Source organism: Humulus lupulus, chromosome 1 (genome assembly GCF_963169125.1).
Source record: "Humulus lupulus chromosome 1, drHumLupu1.1, whole genome shotgun sequence".
NCBI lineage: Eukaryota > Viridiplantae > Streptophyta > Magnoliopsida > Rosales > Cannabaceae > Humulus > Humulus lupulus.
Genome location: NC_084793.1, coordinates 223685898 through 223702583, shown reverse-complemented (window position 1 = coordinate 223702583; position 16686 = coordinate 223685898). Strand labels below are relative to the sequence as shown.

Here is a 16686-nt window from a genome sequence, read left to right as displayed (position 1 = left end):
TGTCTCCCTTGGCTGGGTGGTACTGTCCTCGGGACCTTGCTTGGAGGAGTGAAGCCACTTCCTTCTCCAGACTTCCTCTTCGGGGCAGGAGGGGCGTTGTAATGCCTGAACATCTCTGGATCTGCAAAAGAGGAAGCACAAGATTTGTTTGTAAAAAATATATATATATATATAAAAATCAATATGTGGATAAGTATATTACTACTACAGTTCTATTAATCCCATATAACTAAGTTATCAAACATATCACTATGACTACTAGACCTGAGTTGAGGATCTGATCGAGGAAGTCGTCCTCGTCGTCGGATGATGAGCTTAGGTCCCTCTCAGGCTGGATGGCCTTTCCCTTTCCAGATTGGGTGGGAATAGCAGGTCTGCGCTGATCCTCTGGCTGAGGCTCCCTAATGACGAGATCGCCTGGTCTACGGGAGTGAGGAGATGGTCCAGGAGAAAATTGTTCAGTCACTACCTCAGTGCCGGCGTTGGACTGATCAGTTGCATTATTTTCCTCAGTAGTACTCTCCACTGTGATGTTTTGCTTACATGGTAGCAGGCCCACCATCTGAAGATTGTCTACAGTAACCAAAATTTTCACGTCCTTCTCCTCGATATGCATGTTGGCCAACTCCTCTACTCGCTTGAACATCTATTTTGTGGGCGAGGGTTGCTCGAATGGACCCGCATGTGTAAAAGCCAGGTTGTTGGTTTTGATGTCTGACGTGAGAAAATACTCTGTATAGTATTTCCCAGGGTTCGACTTGTGAGTGATGCCACAAAGGTATTTAACCCCCTTTTGCCTGTGAAAGAGGTGGAAAATACCTGTGTTCTTATGGCTTAGGTTGGTTCTGAAGTCGAACGAGTAATGTATCTCGTGAGGAGTAGGCTCATCCCAGCCTTGCAGGTAGTAGAGAATATACAGGGCAGACAACGCCTGAATCCCGTTAGGAGCGATCTGAAAAAGAGAGACGTTGAAGTAATCCGCTACTGACCGGAAGAAAGGGTGTAACGGGATAGTCCCTCCTGCATATATATGGTGCCTAGACCAGGCACAGTACGGTCCGCCAGGCCTGTTAGCTCTCTGGTGAGGGCACAGACATATCACATTCACCCCTCTCAAGCCCAAGGCTTGGATATGTTTGTCAAACATCCCGGGGTTGAGTTTCGTAGGCTTGGCAGTAAACCAGGAAGGTGTTTCTTCTCCTTCCTTCCTTGGTTTTTGGACAGCCAGGTGCTGGACCTCGGTAGCGAATTGTTGGGTGGTTTTTCTCCGAGTCTTACTTGATTTTGGCATTTGGCGGGGTGGTCTCGAAGAAGCTACAGTATGGGCCTCACTGCGTTCCACCACTTTTTGTACCGCTCTGTGGGCCACTTGAGGATCCTGGTCCTGCGGGAGTCTATTGGACTTCTTTACCCTCATTGTCGACTGTTCAGCTTGATGAAGGAACTGATCTTCGTGAAGAAAGTATAAAGCTGAACGGGGGAGGATCTTCTTAAAGCGGCAGAGGCGATCCTCAGGAGTGCGACTACTAGGAGACTTTGACGAGGAGTCGCTGCTTTGAGGGGTCTCGATCGACTGCGGGATGGATGTATCAGAATTCATGTGGTTGTCACCTCCCCTATAGTCAAAGCGATTCATCTACAAAAAATAAAAATGGGGAGGTGAGTAACCATACAAATATAAATCAACAAGAGCAAAATTTATTTTTCTACTTAGAAAAAATTTATCTAAGTAGTGAAAATTTAGCATGCATGGAGAAAAAATAATTTTAGTGTCTAAAGGTACCTAAAGTGCCTAAAAAGTGCTTAAGGTCCTAGGATGAGCATGAATTAAAAGTTTTGGACATAGGCAAAAATTTTGGTCCAAGTGGCGTGCCAAGTGCCTAGGGCGTGCCAGGCTTGGTCCGAGGAGCCAAGGGAGGTCAAGGAGCCGTGGTGTCTGATCGGACACTTTGGTCCGAGCGGATGCGTGTGGCTAGTGCCGAGGAGCTAGCACGCGTGTACAAGGGGTCCGAGGAGCTGTTGGTGCCGAGACACCCAAGGAGTGGTATGATTCGCGCCTGGGAGCTGCTGGTCCGAGGAGATGCGTGCCTGGGAGTCCGAGGAGCTGTGCCTTGTCCGAGCGGTGCGCCTGGTCCGAGGAGGTGATGAGCCCAGCACCCGTGGCATGTGTGCGTGGATGTCCGATCGGACACCTGATGTCTAAGGTGTGTGTCCGAGGGCTCCGAAGGACCTAGTCCGTGCCATAACCAGCATCCGGTCGGATGCATCTTGGGACCGAGGGGCTATTGTATGGTCTGATCGAACCATACTTTTTACAAAAGAAAGAACAATGGCTAAACGGCCATATTCCATGTCTCATACCCGAACCTCACCATAAACCCTAAGTCGAAAACAAAACCCAAAATCCCTAACACAAACACTATTTCTCATACAAAGCACACAACCACAAGATCAAATGGGGAAATTGAAAGGTTTTCCAATGTTCTTGAAACCATATATGCCATCAAATATCCAAAAACCCATGTTCATGATTTAGGTTAAAATGACTCATTTTTCTTTAAATTCCTATGAAATTGAAGGTAAAATTGGGTTACCCATAACTTAAACAACATCAAAACAGCCACCACACACATTATATCTCTAAGATTCATAGACAAACTCAATAAAAAATTCCCTAAGAGGGTTTCGACCATCTCATGCATTTTCATGGAGTTTTTTTTTTAAAAAAAAACAACACCAATGAAGATGGAAGAGAAGACTTACCCAACTTTGAAGAGCCCTTGATTTGCTTGAAGAAATGAGAAGCTTCCCCTTGAAGACCCTTGAAGGTTTGGCCAAAAAAAAGAAGATGAGAGGGTTTCGGCCAAAGAAGAAAAAGAAGATGAGAAGGTTTTTTTTTTTTTTAGCTCTCTTGTGTGTGTGTGGAAATGTGGGAGTATAGGGGTCTATTTAAAGGAAAAAAGTGGGAACTACCACTTACTTTTGGACCTTTGGGATTCCTGGGATATTTTTTCTCCTCACGATTATGAGCAGTTAATTGTAGTGATCGTGGTCTATGGAGTCGTGGTCTATTGCATGGCGGGAAGATGAACAGTTGATTTTTTTTATAGTGCCGTCAGCTGTGGAGAAAAAAGTTTATTATGTGAGACATCATATAATAAACTTTGGGGGCAAATGTTATCCCCAAAATTTGAAAACGATGACGTGGCAACAGAAATGACAAATGGCAAGGAATGGTTGGGTGACCTGGCTTAGGAGTGACCCGGTAGACCAATGAAAAATTTTGACTGGCTAGAGAAGTGTCATGACCGACCAGGCATGACCTTGGCCGACCAGGCATGACCTTGGCCGATCGGTCATGACCATGTCCGACCAGCCAAGTGCATGTCTGCCCAGTCAAGTGCATGTCTGCCCAGTAAGGTGCACGACTGCCTAGTCAAGTGCATGTCTGCCCAGTCAGGTGCACGACTGCCCAGTCATGTGCATGTCTGCCCAGTCAGGTGCGTGCCTGCCCAATGAAGGTGTGGTCGACCAGCTTGAATGAGATATGATCGACTAGATAGAGCAAAGCTACGCACGGGATCCCAGAAACAGCTTCAACAAGAATCGGTCTTGGCTTGCGCGAGAATCTCTCATTTATCCCACGAATATAGTGTACTGTTATATTTTGAATATTATTGTAAATTAAATATAATGAGAATAACAAAATATCCCGTTTATGGGGGGATATCATCTGTACGATCCTAAGCCTATAAATGCAAGGCTTATGGCATCATAAAGGGGACTTTTGGAACTTTTGATTCGAATTCTTATTTTCTAGAGAGAGAGAGAGTACTTGTATTTGAGAGAATTCTTGTATTCTTGTAATCTGCACTAAAGAAACTCAGTTGACTCAGGTTCATTTGATCTTGAGTGCAGATCTATAATCATAACTCTAAGTGGATTAGGCTATTACCAACACATTGGGGCTGAATCACTATAAAAATCGTCTGTGTTGTTTATTTTCTCTTGAAGGTTTTTATCGTTTTTGACGTCCTCACGTCGTTGGCCAAAAATGTGGTCAACAGTGCCCAATGACAGAAGGTGCTGCTTGACGGTGGTCTTTTTGTCACAATTCTAGTGAGCAAGTATGTACACTATTATAAACAGTGATCTCAAACATTTCTGATCGCGCTACTTTTTTCCCTCTTATTCTCCAACCACAATCAGGATCCTTGCAGGTGATATACAACACATCAGTACCAGACTTCTTAACCATAAACTCAAAATTATTCTTCATTGCGAAGAGAGCCGCTTTGGTTTTGAATTCCATCTTGTTCTCAAATGTCTTCCCAAGATGTAATTCCCCCAACGCTACACCGGATGAAGGTGATTCAGAACGACTACAAGCCATGATATCTTCTTTTGTAAACATGGGAGCACTCCATTTTCTGTGATCTTCTATTGAACATATTGAAATGTTCCCTATATAGTTATATTCTGTCCCACCAGGACGACTAGAGCTGGTGCTAGGTGTTCGATGTCCTTGACTTGGTGGGTTCGCCCGTGCAATATGACGTATTGGTTGTTCTTGTGCTTGTTCTACTTGCAAATGTTCAACTACTAGATCATCATCCACTTAATTGTATCCTAAGTCCTCATTGTGTTCAGCTACTGGATCGTCATTCACATAGGGGTTGTACTCATACTGGTTGTCCCTCAGGTCACCAATAGGAAATCCTAAAGTACTGGCTGCTCCCTTAGGCTCGGGAGTGGAATATGGGTCTGCAATGACAATCTTTTTAACAGGAGTGACACATAAGGCTAACATTTCTTTAGATGTTACTCCTAAGAATGCATGGACACCAAGATCACTTTCAACATGAACGGGTGTAAACGGTTGGTCGCCGCAAGTGTAAGGAACCTCCAATTTCAACTCATACATCTGTTTATCAACTTTAAGTTCCTTGTGCAATATGTCAAGAAGTTGCAAGTACGTTACAGTATCCTCCATCAGTATCACCATGCATTGAGGGTCCTTGAAAATCCACTTATTCCCTTGTAATTCCCAAACACCATTGTAGGATACAAAAACGTAGACAATAGAGCTTGTGTTGGAAAAAAAACATTAACATTGTCAGGAAAACTGTCATTTTTTCAGAAAATCATGAAAAAATAACATTATCGAGCTATCATCGAGCTTTATCGAGTTAGCATCGAGCTCTTATCGAGTAAGTATCGAGCTACCATTTCTTAAATCGAACATAAAACCTAACCAAAACCTCTATCGAACCCTATCGAGCTCCTATTGAGCACATATCGAGAAAACCTAAACCTATCGAGCTCAAATATTGTAGGGTCCAATCGAACCCTTATCGAGTTTCCATCGAGCACAATCGAGCACAATCGAGCACTAAAACCTAAACCTATCGAGCTATAATCGAGCTCACATTGAGCTCATACAAGACCTTCTTCTACATACAATCGAGCTCATATCGAACCGTTATCGAGCAAAAAAGTTGCAGAAAACCCAGAAAAACACACATCGCGGAATCTCTCTAAAAATCCCAAAAAAATACACCAATATAGGCTCAGATCTGTTCAAAATAGCCAAAAAAATGTAAACAAATAATACCCAACACATAAAATGTACAATCTTATTACCTATGGTTTTTCTCCTCCAAAAACTCTCAAAATAGATGTTGCCTTTGATATTAACGACTTCACAGAGACAAGGAAGATGGCTAACAATAATTTTGACAAGAAAATTATACAAATATGTAGGTTTTATGGATGATTTCGTGAGAATGAGAGAGAGAGAGAGGGAAGGGAGAGGAAGATAAGGTTTTATGATTTTTTGATATAATAGGATGGGTATTTTGGGTATGAGATGAATGTTTAACATCAAATTAAAAATATTATTAATGTTGGGATTTTTTGATAATATTAGGTATCATTAAGTATTAAAAGTGAAATTTGCCAAGTATAAATTAAATCAGTCACAGCATTTTTATAAATAAGAAGCAAAGTATGGTATCTATTTTTTTTTTTAATGAGCAAAAATATGGTGTCATCTTTTATTTTTTTTTAGTTAAAAAGATATTTATTCATTTAAAAAGTGATACGACGTCGTCACATATCGAACCTTGCATCATCTCTCACGCGCTACCTCTGAGACTCTTCTCAGTCGCTTCATTCCTCTAAAAAACCAAACCCTAATCATTCCCTTCAAACCACAATCTTTTCCGAAGAAGACCCAAACTGAGCTCCGATCATGGCCTTCTCACTCCGCGCTTTATCCAAATCCAGGCAGGTAAGCCAATTATCGACTCCCCTCCATTCCCGATCGCTTCATCTATTCATAATTCTTCTCCTTTACCTTTTAACCTCTATAATTTTTTTGTCGGTTTCTGCCGATTGGAGCCAAAATTACTGTTTTTGTTTGATATTAGGATATAATTGGTTTCAAGATGATATCTCTTTTTTCATAAAAAAAAATGTTTTTAAATGTGTTGATTGATTGTTTTAACAGGAATTTTGTGTAGATCTGTAAATTGCAAGGCCCAGTAGGAAGAAATGGTGATTTTGGGGTCGTATTTTTATTTTGTTTTGCTTTTTGTTTTTCTATTTATTGTTTGGCTTGTCCTTAGCGACTTTGTTTCATGTAGAGAACTGAAATCTTCGAAGTAATTGACTTTAATGTGATAGAACTTACATGGGCACCAAAATGTAGAGGGCATTGTTGCTACGAAATAAGTTGAATCATGGTATTTATTTTGCTTTGAGATCGAAACGGGTGAGAAGAGAATAGACCCATATTCTCCTTTCTGAAAAAAGAGTGTTTGGGAACTGCATTTATCTTCATTTTTAATATTTTGTACACTCTTTTATAATTAGATCGTCCACGCCTTTGCATTCTCTTCCTGTATTAATTTTTTTTTATGGTGGGGGGTCACAGTTGTTTGCCAGTCGAGCCATTCTACAACAGGAGCATGCAGTTCCAGTCCGCTTCTTTGCCAAAGAAGCTGGCCGCTCTACTGTTCTTAAGGGAGATGGTGAGATAAAATCTTGTTCTTCTTTGTTTTGACCAATCATGATTGTAATTAAGCATATGATAGCCGTATCAAGTTGTGATATTGGCCACTTTTATCTTTGTACTCATGGGGGAACTTTGGTTGCACATTTGTGTTGATGGAAGGAATCTTCTCACAAAAATTAAGCATCAAAGTTTATCTCGTTGGTGCAATAATCGATTATATGCATTGTAGTTATTACACATGAGTATAATGGTATGCGTTTTCTTTTACTTGTAATTCTCTGCCCTTGCTTACCATTACTGACAATGTACATTTGTTTGAATGGCAATAGAGATGTTGAAGAACATTTTTCTGGAGGTCAAGAAGAAATTTGATACAGCCATGGATGTGCTTCGGGCAGAGAAGATCACGATTGATCCTGAGGATCCAGCTGCAGTAGCTCATTATGCTAAGGTCATGAAAACAGTGCGGGAGAAGTGAGTATTTTATTTATTTATTTATTATTACTACTTTTGTTCCATTTTGACATCAGTATATATAAAAAGATTTATACTTTTTTGTACCATGTGTTATTTCTGATTATTGTTTTAAAAAAAATCATTTTTGGACCTTATATTTTGTAAAATGATTCAAATAGACTCCTAAACTCAATTTTAATGATTTTAAGCAGAATGATTTTATTTTTGTTCTGAAGTGTTAGTTTGGTAAATTATTTGTGATTTTGGTTGAAATTTTTTTTGACCAAAATCGGGTTTAGGGTTCTATTTGAAAATAATGTAGATTTTAATTTGTTTGGTAAGAGCAATATTCTTTTTAGAAGTGATTTTTTTTTTTAATTAAAACAGAATCTTGTATTATTAGCTTCATGAATACAGGAAATGTGGAATCAATCTACATCATAATACACAAAAAAAGTACAGATTTTTAAAAAAAAAAAATTACATAACAAATGTCCTAACTAGATATTTATCAAATCTGAAAAAAGGAACTACTTATAATTCTTTTACACTGTGCAGCCAAAGGGCAACCCACTGTTTGATCTTGCTCCATAATCTTTGACCATCATCCTTGTATCTTTAAAACCCAAAAATCTGCCGTCACTGCAGTGCAGTGATTTTGAGAATCTGCTTATCTCTTCCCCTTTTTATGTGAACTATTATACCTCCATGCATTGTGGAGGAATGGAACAGATTATTCTAAACTCATTCAAGAGCAATGTTTAAACATTCAATTAGAAAAGCATTTCTAAAATACCTAAAAATACAAAGCATTAATAATTAAAACTAAGAAATCATAACATAAAACAATAATAGGAATTAAGAGTAAAATTTATAATTGCATGTACAAACATAGCATAAAATGTGCAACATATTGTCTAATACCATATTTAAAGATGAAAAATACAGATTTTTTTTAGATTTTTTTTTTAGCAGGACAGCAAGTAAAAAATTCTACGTTAAACATTAATGAAAATTTGGGCTGGGATGTCATTATTGTTTAAAATGATTTTCGGGTTTAATGGGCCTATTAAAATTTTTGGCACAGCAAGTATAAAAGTCCTCTAATGAGGAAAGCTTACGCCTCCCACAATACAGTGCGGTGCCATTTAAGTTGGCGCCTCACCTCAGGGAGGCATAAGGCCTTCCTGTCAGACATTAAGCCTTAAGACCTGTCACCGCCTCAAATTCAGGCCTCACCTTTTTAAGCATTGATTAAGAGTCATGCTAAATCTGTATGAGTTTGACCACAGTATCTTTTGATCATTTCACTCGCACTAAACAGCATGAAAAATAAAAAGAACTAAACAAATAGCTGTTGATTTATTCTCACTGTGTTGGACTTGGTTCAATCACTAAATAACTTCCGTGTTATTGTCGACCACATGTTGTAAGTCTTCAAGCTTGTTTACATTGGCAAAATAACAAGTGTGATTCATAAAGACCCCTTAATCTGTATGCAAAACCATGTAGTACTATATACTGCTTGGGATAATCAGTCAACTGCTCCTATGCTATTACCCAATGCATAAGAAAAAATTGAAGTTACCTATTTTTTTCCTCAACTTTTGTCATCTTTATTGTTTTATTGTCTTTGGTGGGTTATGTTTTTCCTGTGTATATTCTTACAGGGCAGATTTATTCTCAGAATCTCAGCGCATCCAATATACTATTCAGACAAAGACACAAGATATCCCAGATGCCAGAACATATCTGCTGACATTGAAGGAAATAAGAATAAAGTATTTTTATTCATCTACTCTTATTACTGTTCTAATTTTAGATGTGGTTGACATGGATTTCAGTGTTTCTTTTCTCTCTTTGTCACACATTCTTAAAGTATATGCTACATCTCTAATACGACTCTTGAACTGTTTGGTTTGGTACTCCATATATGTTTAATGTTATGAATACATTCGCTGCATCACGTTTTGAGATCCAAATTGTTTTCATATTATTCTTTGATGTAAACTTTATATAATCACTTATTTTTCTTTGTCCCTTTCTAACATTTTGGCAGGCGAGGTCTCACTGATGAACTTGGTGCTGAGGCTATGATGATGGATGCTTTGGAAAAAGTCGAGAAAGATCTGAAAAAGCCTCTATTGAGGAATGACAAGAAAGGAATGGCTGTTCTCTTGGCAGAGTTTGATAAAATCAACAAGAAGTATGTATATAGCAAATATATATTTATGTTTTTTATGCCAATTTCAATAGAGAATAGATGTTACTGGTTTAATTCCCCCTACTGTGAGGCCCAGATTTCTTTATTCTTTGTCAATTCCTCTTTTCATTCTTTGTAGTTTACTTCCACTATGTATGAAATATTGCATAGTTTCTGAGGGCATGTTTCTTTGTTTACAAGACAATAACTTCTCTCTTCTATTACTCCTAGAGTTTAACTATAAGTATCGTAAACCGTAATTTACAAAATATAAATTGAGTTTCTTAATATGTTTAGTAATCTGACATGCCTACTGGTGGATGCGTCCTTTGTGAATTTAAAATTGATTTTATCTTGCTGTAACCATGGTTTTCAAAATCGGTTGAGGCGTACGCCTCAAGGTGCGCCTTGAGGCGAGGCGGTTCAAAAACGCCTCTGAGGTTACGCCTCGCATGCGTTCACTGGTGCTTATGCCTCATACCCCTGAGGCGTACGTCTTTGACGTTTAATCTTCTGAGGCGCCACTGAGGTGGCTGAGGCTTACACCTCATCAATCACACAGCCAAGGGCTGTTTTCTTAGGCTATTTAGGGCTTTTTTTAATCACTTTTCTGGGCCTTTTTTTGGGGCTTTTATTGGGCTTTTTAAAACAGATTTTTAAGTTATTAATAACCCAAATAAACCCTAAAAACACTCTATTTTGACCTTCAACTCTCGACATCTTTCTCTTCCCCAAATTCCTCACTCAGTCACGCAAACAGCAACAGCAGCACCTCATAGATCTTTATTTTATCTTATCCAGCAATAAAAAGTCTTATTTTTTGCTTTTACTCTGTTTAGTTTTTTTGTTACATGTTGTTTTTAAGTTGCTGAAATATTGTTTATTTTAGTTTTTTAGTAGCTGAATTTAAGTTAGAATGAGCGGAAGTGATGATGATTATGAAAATGATGATTTTTTTTTACTTTTGAGTTGGAATATGTTTCTTTATGTTTAGTTTGAACCATTAATGAATTTAGTTTATGATTTTAAGACTTGTAACCAGTAATTTCATGAATTTTATGGCTTTACTATGGAATTATGTGTTTTATAATATCTTATGTAGATTTGTTCTTATTGTTCAGGCGTACGCCTAGTGGTACTAAAGGAAAACGCCTAGCCTCACGATTTCTCATTTCAAAACCTTGGCTATAACCTAACCTTATTGTAGTGACATTATCTTACATTGGCAACAAATAAACACCATTGCTTTCTTCCCATCCTAAATTAATTCCTTTCTTGTTTAATCCAATAATTTCATTATATTTCTGCCCTTTACATTTTCGAATATAGTGGTAATAGAGATGGGAAATAAGAACCTGCATCTCATGGACAATATTTTAATCATATTAGGATTTTAACGCTGACATGATCCACCCCATGAATACTTGCTATATCCTTTTTCCTACATGTATATGCCACTGCTTAGTTTGGCTAAAATAAAAATCTGCTAATTGTAGTGGTTGCTTGCATTCTTCAAGTTACACTATTTTAAAATTTTGTACCCTTGTCTTGTTAGACTTGGAATTCGGAAGGAAGATCTTCCAAAATATGAAGAGCAGTTAGAACTCAAAATTGCAAAAGCACAATTAGAGGAGCTGCACAAGGAATGTCACGAGGCAATGGATACTCAAAAGAAGCGGTAAATTGTCATGCACTTTCTCTCCTTCTTTCTTTTTTCTTTCTCTTCTATAGGAAAAGATAAAAATCTAACTCTGATGATGGACAATGGAACATGGTTTAGAATGTTATCGTAGTCAAGAATAATTGTCCGCCAGAGGAACCATAACAGTACCCACTGATTATGGGAAAATTAGTTTTGAAGGTTATCTCCTTTGGAACAATTAAGAGGTGCCTAGATTAGACATTGCTTAAAGATGTGTATACTAAGCATAAAGTAGTGACAATCACAGTGCTTTACTCTATTCGGCAAATCATTTGTTTGGGTTGACTATAAATACTAGTATGGAACTGAAGGGTTTTTCTTTTTATTAATTCATTTATTTGACCAATTTACAGGGAGGAATTCAAGGATGAGGAGATGGTTGATCCTAAGTCTTTGGACATCAGAAACTTTATCTAAGAATGCTGGTTTTCCTAACTGGCGACACCTTTTGAGGTCAAAGAAATGCTTGTGCAAAACAAATTTAGGGTATGAGGAGTGCCTCGACTGTTTCAATAAAGGCACTTGAGATTTGAGAGTGCGGCAACATTGGCAGATTGATGAGATAATCTGATGTTTTGTATTTTGGTTGATTATTGTTTATGTTGCCAGGAGAGAACTGGAATCTGTTGTCACTGGTCGCATTTATCAAGTTCCTTGCTTTTTTTCCAAGCCTTTTATTTTTGAGTTTTAGGGAAATCTACAGAAAAGTACATTTCTTGCTATATCAATCTGCAAAAATGCAGTGTTTTCGTAAAATAGTCATCTATTTTAGTGTTAAATCTGGTATATATTAGTTGAGCCTGGCCAAGAAAATCTACCAAAGTTAATATATATATATATTAAAAAAGATATCCTCACTAATCTCCTATAGTCAAACTCAGAAACTAATTTAATTTGTCTCGTAAGACTCGCCTCTATCAAATCATGCAGCACATCGAAACTCTTATACAAACAAAATTACTTATTCGGATCTGTAGTCTGTAAAAATGAAGAACACATTTATTTATTTTCTTGAAAGTTATTTCAAACATGCCTAATGAAACTGCATGCTTAAAATTCAATATTCTGAAATCTGAGTGTAACTTGTAAGCAGAGTTTAATGATTTTTTAGTAGAACGAGGATTCAAAGCACCATTTAAGACGAAACAATGCTGGCTAGTTACGATTTGAAATAATAAATTATGTATTTCATCTTCAAGACGTCAATATGTATGAATAAAAAAGTTCTAGTTGGAATGAAAAAAAGAGTTTCGATTGATGTTTTTACATGTTCTCGATCAAATTCTATTCCAAAATAAAATCCTAAATACATGTAGTTTTCAATTTATTATATTTATATACTCAAATTAACTTTTTCTAACGAAAAATCACAAAGTTTTTATTTTGTCACTACATGTTCCGTTAGGTATTACTTGGACTATGTCGACAGGTGTTATGCTGTTATTATTGGTCCACTTCTTATTTTTTTGAATGGACTTATTTATTGATTTAAAAATAATAAAAAATTAATTAAAGTATATAAATTTTTTATAATATATTAAAACAAAAACAAAAAATTAATATAAAACCATATTAAAAAAAACCTAATTTCTTTTCATCTATTTCCAATCTATCTCTCCCCCTCACCTTCTCTCTTTTACACTACCAGTAATGGCTAACCCACATTTGAGCTTCCCATGGCCGAGCCTAGCCTCTTCAATTTGCATTTGAACTCACCCAAAACATGATGTTAGGTAGTTTTTCAAAAAAAAAAAAAAATTGAGTATACAAGTGTAAAGAATCGAAAACTACATATATTTCATAACGTCCTCCTAATCCAGGACCGTTATACTGTGTAATTAAATAGTGCTAACTCGCTAAACGAGTCATTTGGACTTAAAACATGTAATTGAAACTAACCACGGGTTTAGGTACTAAAAATTTTGGTCAAAAGTCAACCGTTTCATTAAAAGAGTTTGAGTGCAATACATGAGATCCCATCAGAGTTTAAAGTTGTTACAAACTCAAAATGAATACAAAAGCCAACCTAAGCGGCAAAATCATGGTCCAACCCTAGTTCCAACTGATACCCTCGGTCGTGGTGATCGAGCGGGCCACATATGTACACTCTGCCCCTGAAGCTCTCCAACTCATGGCTGACCCAACTTTTCTTTTCCTTTACTTGCACCATTTAGCACCCGTAAGCCAATGCTCAGCAAGAAAACATAATCATCCTCATAAGCAGTAAATCATCATATCACATAATCACAATTAGCATGCCTAGCAGTAATAACCCTACTCGTACATGCAATCAATCTAGATAAGTGTATAAAGCCACGCTAGGGCTAGGGCCCATTGCCCAATTCCCTATATAACCAGCCTTAGGGCTGGTCAAGCGTACTTGGCGTGTAACGTCCTCCTAATCCAGGACTGTTACACTATGTACTTAAAATTGTGTCAAACTTGCTAACCAAGTCATTTGGTTTAAAATGTGTAACTAAGGTTAATGTCAAGGGTTAGGGTTAAAATTTTTGGTCAAAAGAACCATTGACTTTTATATAAAAAGTTTCATGCAAACATGGGATCCCAAAACATTACAACTAGCTTTTTTTTTTTTTTTATAAAAAAAAGTGAATATTCATCAAAAATTACATTCAGCCGGCCTAAGCGGCAAAAACAGGCCTATAACCCTAGTTCCTTTGAGATAACCCCGGCCGTGGTGGTCGAGCAGCCGCATATGTACACATCGCCACCGAAGCTCTCCAACTCATGGCTAGTCAAGCTTTCCTTTTCCCTTACCTGCACCACAAAACACCCGTGAGCCAAGGCTCAGCAAGAAAACTCAACATGTGCATAAACAGATAATGTAAACTTCCAGATACTTATCTAGCACGTCCAGCAATAACAATAACCTACATTAATAGTCATTCAGTTAAATACAAGTGGTCATTGGATCAATTTGGGGCCGCTGCCCTAAACAATTGACCATAGAGTCAATCCCGAGGCCCTAAGTCCAAGCTACGTGACCATAGAGTCACCTGGGGCTTTTTCCCTTAGCCTTGAGTAACTAGCCATAGAGCTAGTCTAGCGTACCTGGCGCTTTAATATTTCATCGACCATAGGGTCAGCCAACGTAATAATATGTTGCTGGTTCAGGCCTAAGCCTTTCGACCAGCGCGCAGTGCGCTATTGCCGTCCTTGACTAATAAGTCAAGCCCTGATCCAGGAATATAGACCATAATACAGAAACAGTTATGGATAGGCATATCCCAACAAATAATCATGCATGCGTGTTAATCACATAACACCATCGAATAACCATTCTCACGATACTAATCATACTTATTTAACGGGGCCCCATGCCCTAACCACCTTACGCATACAAAAATTATAGAACACTTAAGCAAGTATCGACCAACATATGAAGCATTAGCTTAAATATAAATGTTCTTGGGGCCCAAGCCCTAATCATAATAATTGATAACAATCGGGTCAAGCCCTAATCACATATACCATGTATAGGGTGCAATTTTCTTACCTCAGATCCGAGTAAGCATAAATAAGAACGACCCTCGAGCACGATCCCGGTTCCGAGCCCCTAGCAGTAACCTAGTCACAATCATAAAATAGGATTCCATCAACAATGATTGAATAAAGGCTTCCAGATCGAGTCCTAGCCTCCGGGGCCTCGAGTTCCACTAAACCGGGTAGTGGAATTGATCCCGAGCCCTAAGAAAAAGGTTCCCTTTTAAAACAAACTCCCCAAGGCCAAAATGCCCAGGCGGGCCGCGATCTAGCCTTGTGGGCCGTGGCGCGCCCCTCCTTTCTGTCAAGAGGCACGAGCCGCGACTTGCCCTAATGGGTTGCGGCATGCTCCCCAAGCAGAGGCTTCCCCAAGGCCCTGGGCTCAAGCTAAGTCACGACTTCACAAGAACACAGCCGCGATTTGGCCCCTTGAACCCAGGAATTCATCCATTTTCAGCAGCCAAATCCACTCCATACTAACCCAAATTCACTCCAAAACCATAATTTAATTACCACAATAGTTCTAACATGTTTCCAGCAATAAAACCCAACAAAAATTCAATCCCAAAACCCATTAAATCACCAATTCAATTCATAAGCTAGATGGTTCAAGAACACACTAAAACAGCCATAGAAACACATAATTTCAATAGTAAAATCATGGTCTAGAGCTTACCTCCACTTATGATTAACCCCACAAGCTGCAGTAAAGCTAACTCCCAAAGTTTAGACTTCAATTCTCCAAGTTTCAGCTAGAAATTTGCTTAATTCTTCAAAGGTTTGCTTGAGAAAGTTTTTGAGATGAAGAGAGTGAATGGAGAGAGAAAGAGTCGATTAAGTGGCAGCTTCTAAGTGTTTCCTTTTGTTTTCTTAGGCTTAAATGACTTAAGTTAATCCCGAGGCTTGACGTACTAAAAACGTCCCCGAGGGAAAAATGGTCAAATTTCCCAATATCCCCTCCTAAACTCACTAACTTCAAATATATCTCCAATTATTCATTTCCATTACCCGATAACCCTAATTAAATGCCTAATACCTAAAATACCCCTCGACTCACCCCGAGTCGGGTATTGAGCCCAGTTGTGACTCTCCCGCTAACTTGCTCCCTAGGATCGCCTCGTGCCGAGTAACTCAAATAAACCCACATAATAATGTGGTCTCACACATATATCACATAAATATACAATTATGCCCGTAGCGGACCAAATTACCAAGATTTCCCTTCTAATAAGAAACATGCCCACATGCATATTTAATATCTCTAAACATGCACAACTAGTCATATTATCACATAATCCACATAATTACAATTAAATATAACACTAAGCATATAAATCCATATATTGCCATCTTGGCCCCCTAATCAAGGTCCTAAGCCTTATTAGGTAATTTTGGGACGTTACATGGCGCTTATTATTCAGGCAACCATAGGGTCGTTCAAGCGTATATCACACTTCCTAGTTAGATTCACCACATCAGTTGGCGTTCAGCACGCTATTGCCACCCTTGACTCATAAGTCGAGTCTTTAAACCCTCGACTTATAAGCTGAGCCTTATAAACCATCGTCTTATAAGTCGAGCCTTGTAAACCTTCAACTTATAAGCCGAGTGTTTTAACCATATATATATCCTCGACTAATAAGCTAAGCTTTTAATCAAATACCATGGATAAATCATCGACTTATAAGCCAAGCTTTCCAATCAAGCATACAAATAAACAGTCATTACTTAACACAGGTAAGCACAGTGCAATCGACATGTTTAATAAAACATTCTCAGCATGGTTATAACCATGTTCTATAA

The 16686-nt window shown here is 38.2% G+C and overlaps 1 protein-coding gene across 1 annotated transcript; it reads left to right on the top strand.

Moving 5' to 3' along the window:
- Positions 1 to 6132: 6132 nt before the first annotated feature.
- On the top strand, positions 6133 to 12048 carry LOC133803748 (probable ATP synthase 24 kDa subunit, mitochondrial). Its single transcript, XM_062241864.1, has 7 exons — positions 6133 to 6292; positions 6938 to 7034; positions 7348 to 7492; positions 9145 to 9255; positions 9534 to 9680; positions 11233 to 11355; positions 11733 to 12048. The coding sequence occupies exons 1-7, from the start codon at positions 6254 to 6256 to the stop codon at positions 11794 to 11796; spliced, it is 726 nt and encodes a 241-aa protein (XP_062097848.1). The 5' UTR covers positions 6133 to 6253; the 3' UTR covers positions 11797 to 12048.
- Positions 12049 to 16686: the final 4638 nt, after the last annotated feature.

Excerpts from the sequence above, each read along its gene's own strand:
- LOC133803748 (XM_062241864.1), top strand. The coding sequence starts at position 6,254 with ATGGCCTTCTCACTCCGCGCTTTATCCAAATCCAGGCAG. Across the intron at positions 9,256-9,533 it reads TTGAAGGAAATAAGAATAAA|GCGAGGTCTCACTGATGAAC; the intron begins GTATTTTTATTC and ends ACATTTTGGCAG. Across the intron at positions 9,681-11,232 it reads TTTGATAAAATCAACAAGAA|ACTTGGAATTCGGAAGGAAG; the intron begins GTATGTATATAG and ends TTGTCTTGTTAG.